Genomic DNA, 4,685 nt, shown 5'->3' with positions numbered 1-4,685 from the left:
ATCAAAACTGTGCCAAGGTTAGGAGTAAGATCTTCATTTGAATTTTTATTATTCATAATAGGCCTCATTAATGATTTGTAGGGTATTCGAATTATTCATATTTATATGTACATATATATTACTANAGTACTTACAAAGACTTAATCTAATGTCTTGAAGCTTTATCTTCATTTGTCTTCATAAGTCATCTTCCTTTTCTTCTTTTTGGTGATGTTGGTGTCTTCATCAAAACTGTGCCAAGGTTAGGAGTAAGATCTTCTTCACATATTTGAATTTTTATTATTCATAATAGGCCTCATTAATGATTTATAGGGTATTCCAATTATTCATATTTATATGTACATATATATTACTATATTAGTGTTGTTTGTTGCAAACAAAGTCACCCTCACCTCCTCCTAATCATAAGTGATATGTGTGAACGAATAAAAAACCGAAGTTAGAATTGAAACAACAATAAGCACAATTATAATAATGACCGCAACTACTCTTTAAAAATTGGCATGGATAATAAAAATAATGAAAGGTCGCCCTAAAAATCATGCATGAGGCCTATTATGAAAATAATGAAAATTCAAAGACATTTAAGCCAACCAATTATGCATGTGGCTGTTTTTTATGCAAACAAAGTCACCCTACCTCCCTCCCGTCTGTATATGCATGAAACTATGATGTGGAAGCAGAAAAACAAGAATTGAAGCAAACACAGCCACACTACAAAAACACCAAAACCACCCACCCATATCTCTTCCACGTTCCTTACATGCAAAAATGCAAAACCCCAAATCTTTCTATAAAATGCCCCTACCATGCATATGCATTCTCCATCCTTAACTCAGTTATAACAAGTAAGTCATAATATCCCACTGAAATGGCTAAGCTCACTATTCTCATAGCCCTTGTTGCTGCTCTTGTACTAGTGGTTCACACTAGCGCCTTCCGATCTTCTGAACAAAGCTGCAAGAGGCAACTCCAGCAGGTGAACCTGAGACACTGTGAGAACCACATAGATCAGAGGATTCAGCAACAACAAGAGGAGGAAGAAGATCGTGCTCGTAAATTGCGAGGAATCAAGCATGTTATTCTACGTCACAAGAGTAGCCAAGAATCAGAAGAACTGGACCAATGCTGTGAGCAACTGAATGAGCTTAACAGCCAGAGATGCCAGTGTCGTGCACTGCAACAGATATATGAGAGTCAAAGCGAGCAATGCGAGGGGAGGCAACAGGAACAACAGTTGGAGGGAGAGCTAGAGAAATTGCCTAGGATCTGTGGGTTTGGACCCCTTCGCAGGTGTAACATTAACCCTGATGAAGAATAAAATGTAGTATCAGATATGGTAGCTTATACTAGAAGGATATAAGCTATCTTTAATTATGCTTTTAATAAAGATCATGATCAGTAGTTGATGATCATGTACTTATGGTAAAGCATTTAAAGTATGCTTTACGGTTTGCCCATGCTTTGTCAATGAGTTGTAATAATGATGCTAAACTAAAATATTTGCTTGGGCTATATATATGACTCTAATATGCTTTGCTTAAGGGAAAATTTATGTGGATAATATAGTTTAATTACACTATTATATATATAATATATGTTTTGAAATATTTACGAGATTAGTGTAACTTTTTGGAGAGTCGTGGAATGCATCCATGACTTTGCTAAAATCATGGACCAGAAATGTGATTTTCTGAGAAACTCGTGCCTGCCACGCACGAGTTCTCCTGTCCTTCTCTCTTCTCCATGGAACTCGTGACTTCTATGCACGAGTCCTAATTTTTTTCTTCATATTTAAACAATCTCCTAAATGCAATCTACAATTTTTATGTATATCAATCTCATAGATAACATCCACGAGTCCTACGTACCAATCTCGTGCCTCATGTATTGATTAATTACAGTAATGCTATTGTTTTATGTGTTTGTATAAACAGGACAAGAGGAATAACATACCTGGCGGAACATTTTCTAGACCATTAGCTTGAAATAGCTTTGTATGATGATTCTTCTATGCCACGATTACCGTGAATTTGGGAACATCGACTTAATCGAAAAAATCCACCATAACATATGATTAGGAACCATAAGAAAAGCAGTATAAATAGGATTAGAATACTATGTTAGGGGTAAAAAATATTCACATATTCAACTTTGCCCTTCTTGGGAAATGAGTTTGGCGTATGAATACTCAGAGGGGACAATCTTTGGTCTAGAGTGTTGAGTTCTAAGTATGATCAGGATTTCGCTAATCCTTCTAGTGTCGGGTTTAGGTCTTCTCCTCTTAGTAAATTTGTTTGGGTTCAAGATTTGGGTAATCTCTATCCGAGGGGTATCAATAAAAATTCTTGGTTCTGTAATAGTATCATTCGTCGTGTTGGGGATGGGAAGTCGACTAGATTCTGGCATGATAATTGGATTGATCCTACCAATTTATCCTCTAGGTTTAGGAGACTTTATTCTCTTAGTTTGCATCAGAATAGTCATAATAATGAGTTAGGAAGTTGGTCAGCGGGAAGTGGGTTTGGGACTTTACTTGGAGACATCACCTTTTTAGTTAGGAACTTGAGCTAACTGATATTTTATTGCAAGGTCTTCAACAAGCTGACATTCAGGATAATAAACCAGATTCTTGGGAGTGACGCCATGACAAGTCTAAGTAATATTCGGTCAAATAAGCTTACAACACTCTTGCTTAGTATAATTCCATCAAGCTACCAACATCAACCACTTCCATCTTCTTTGGCAATGAAAAGCTCCTTTGAAGGTTACTTCTTTTGCATGACGACTTTTCAAGACAGACTTCCTACTATGGATGCTCTAATTAAAAGGGGGTTTCTTTAGTTCATAGAGGAGGTCTTTCATGCCCTTTTTGTGACTAGTATCTAGAAATTGCTCAACACTTTTTCTCCTCGTGCAATTTCACTTTTTCTCGCACTACGCCAGATATCGTAATAAACATCGTCATTCAACAATGCAATTTTGAACGACGCTGTTGAAAATGAGGCGGAAGAACATCAACAGCGCATAATAAAACAGAGGATGTCAATTTGTGTAACTTCAACAACGCATTCTTGACAAAACGCTATTGAACATCAGTAATGTTAGCGCTGACTTGAATGATATATGTTTAATAGTGCATTTGATAGAAAGCGGTGTTGATGTTAATACATGGAACAACACATAATTAAGGAAGCGTTGTTGAAGATGACATAGTAACTGCGCTTCCTTAATTATGCGTTGTTGATGTTTTACGACTTTTTAAACGTCCGAGATATTAATGGTGGCAGTTATGCGTCTCTTTGTTTTTTGAAATATTAATGTTTGAGTGGTTATACGTTTCTTGGTTGTTGAAATATTAATGGTTGAGTGGTACGTTATGCATCTCTTCATTTATTGAAATATTAATGGTATTGTGGTTCACTCATCTATAAATATTGTGGTTCACTCAATGTTCTATTTCATCAGTAAGAGTATGTGTTTCCATAAGAGTATGTTCATGAAGTTAGGAGGAAAAAACACAAAGCAGTAAAAAAAGAACAATACTTTAGAGAGTGAAAAAGAGAAAAAAGGACCCAAATTTGTATATAGGAGTCGAGGAAAAAATTGTGTTTCTGTTTCAGAATCATGTCAATGAGACCTTTAACAATTTTTTATTTTGCAAAATGACCCAAATTTTAGAAGGCAGGTGGCTGTCATACAAGATTTGCGTGAGATGAAGATTTAGTTCATTGATCTCTTTCAATTAATTGATTGATCTCTTTCAATTGAAAGGAAATAAAAGGAAAACAATCAATGAATTATTTTTCTTCATCTACAATTCATTAAGTTCATTGATTTCGTTCATTGCAAAAGGACCCAGATTTTAAAAGGAAATCAATGAATTGTCATACAAGATTTGTGTAGAGGAGTCGAAGAAAAAATTATGGACAAGATTAATTTGTAAAGTACTGATTTTAATTCATTGAGCTCTTTTAATTTTCAAAATGGTCCTAGGTTTCAGAAGGAAAATGGCTGTCATACAAGATTTGCGTGAGATGAAGATTTGTCTAGAGGAGTCGAGGAAAAAATTATTTCTTTCATTGAAATCATTTTCATTGTATTCTTCTTCTGCCAAATCATTTAGTTCATTATATTCGCAAGTACCAAATGATTTAGTTCATTATAATGTATTTTGACTCTCTGAATGAATAATAAAACAATTATTTTGGATGTTAATTTCTATTTTTTGTTAATTATTTGGATGGTTATTTTCTTTAATACTTTTGTTGTTCATTATTAATAAATTATATACAATAAACAAATTAACAATAATTAATAAATACAAAAAAAATTAATAAAATGTAATGTTTAATATTTTTCCCGTTTCGTATTAGTAAACACAATTATATAGTAATCTACTTCATGGTAACTTCATCTTAATTAACCTTAAATCATGTTGTATAAATATTTTTAGTTATGTAAAATATTAATTTAACAGCATATAACTATGAACACGCTGTTAAATTGGAAAATAAGTTCAGTTTAATAGCGCATAATTAATATAGCACTGTCAATTAGATTCTATTCAACAACGCTACATATTGTTAGCGTTATTGAAGATGTGTTAATGAAAATAATTAGTAAACAACTAGATACACAACAATAGCACAAACCTTAATATGCATTGTTGAAGATGTCAATAC

The 4,685-nt window shown here is 33.7% G+C and overlaps 1 protein-coding gene across 1 annotated transcript; it reads left to right on the top strand.

Annotated features, from left to right (window-relative positions):
* On the top strand, window positions 827-1,517 carry LOC109330626 (conglutin delta-2 large chain-like). Its single transcript, XM_019564878.1, has one exon. The coding sequence runs from the start codon at window positions 872-874 to the stop codon at window positions 1,319-1,321; it is 450 nt and encodes a 149-aa protein (XP_019420423.1). The 5' UTR covers window positions 827-871; the 3' UTR covers window positions 1,322-1,517.

The sequence above is a fragment of the Lupinus angustifolius genome, chromosome LG17 (genome assembly GCF_001865875.1).
Source record: "Lupinus angustifolius cultivar Tanjil chromosome LG17, LupAngTanjil_v1.0, whole genome shotgun sequence".
NCBI classification, from domain to species: domain Eukaryota; kingdom Viridiplantae; phylum Streptophyta; class Magnoliopsida; order Fabales; family Fabaceae; genus Lupinus; species Lupinus angustifolius.
This window is presented reverse-complemented; position numbering and strand designations above follow the sequence as displayed.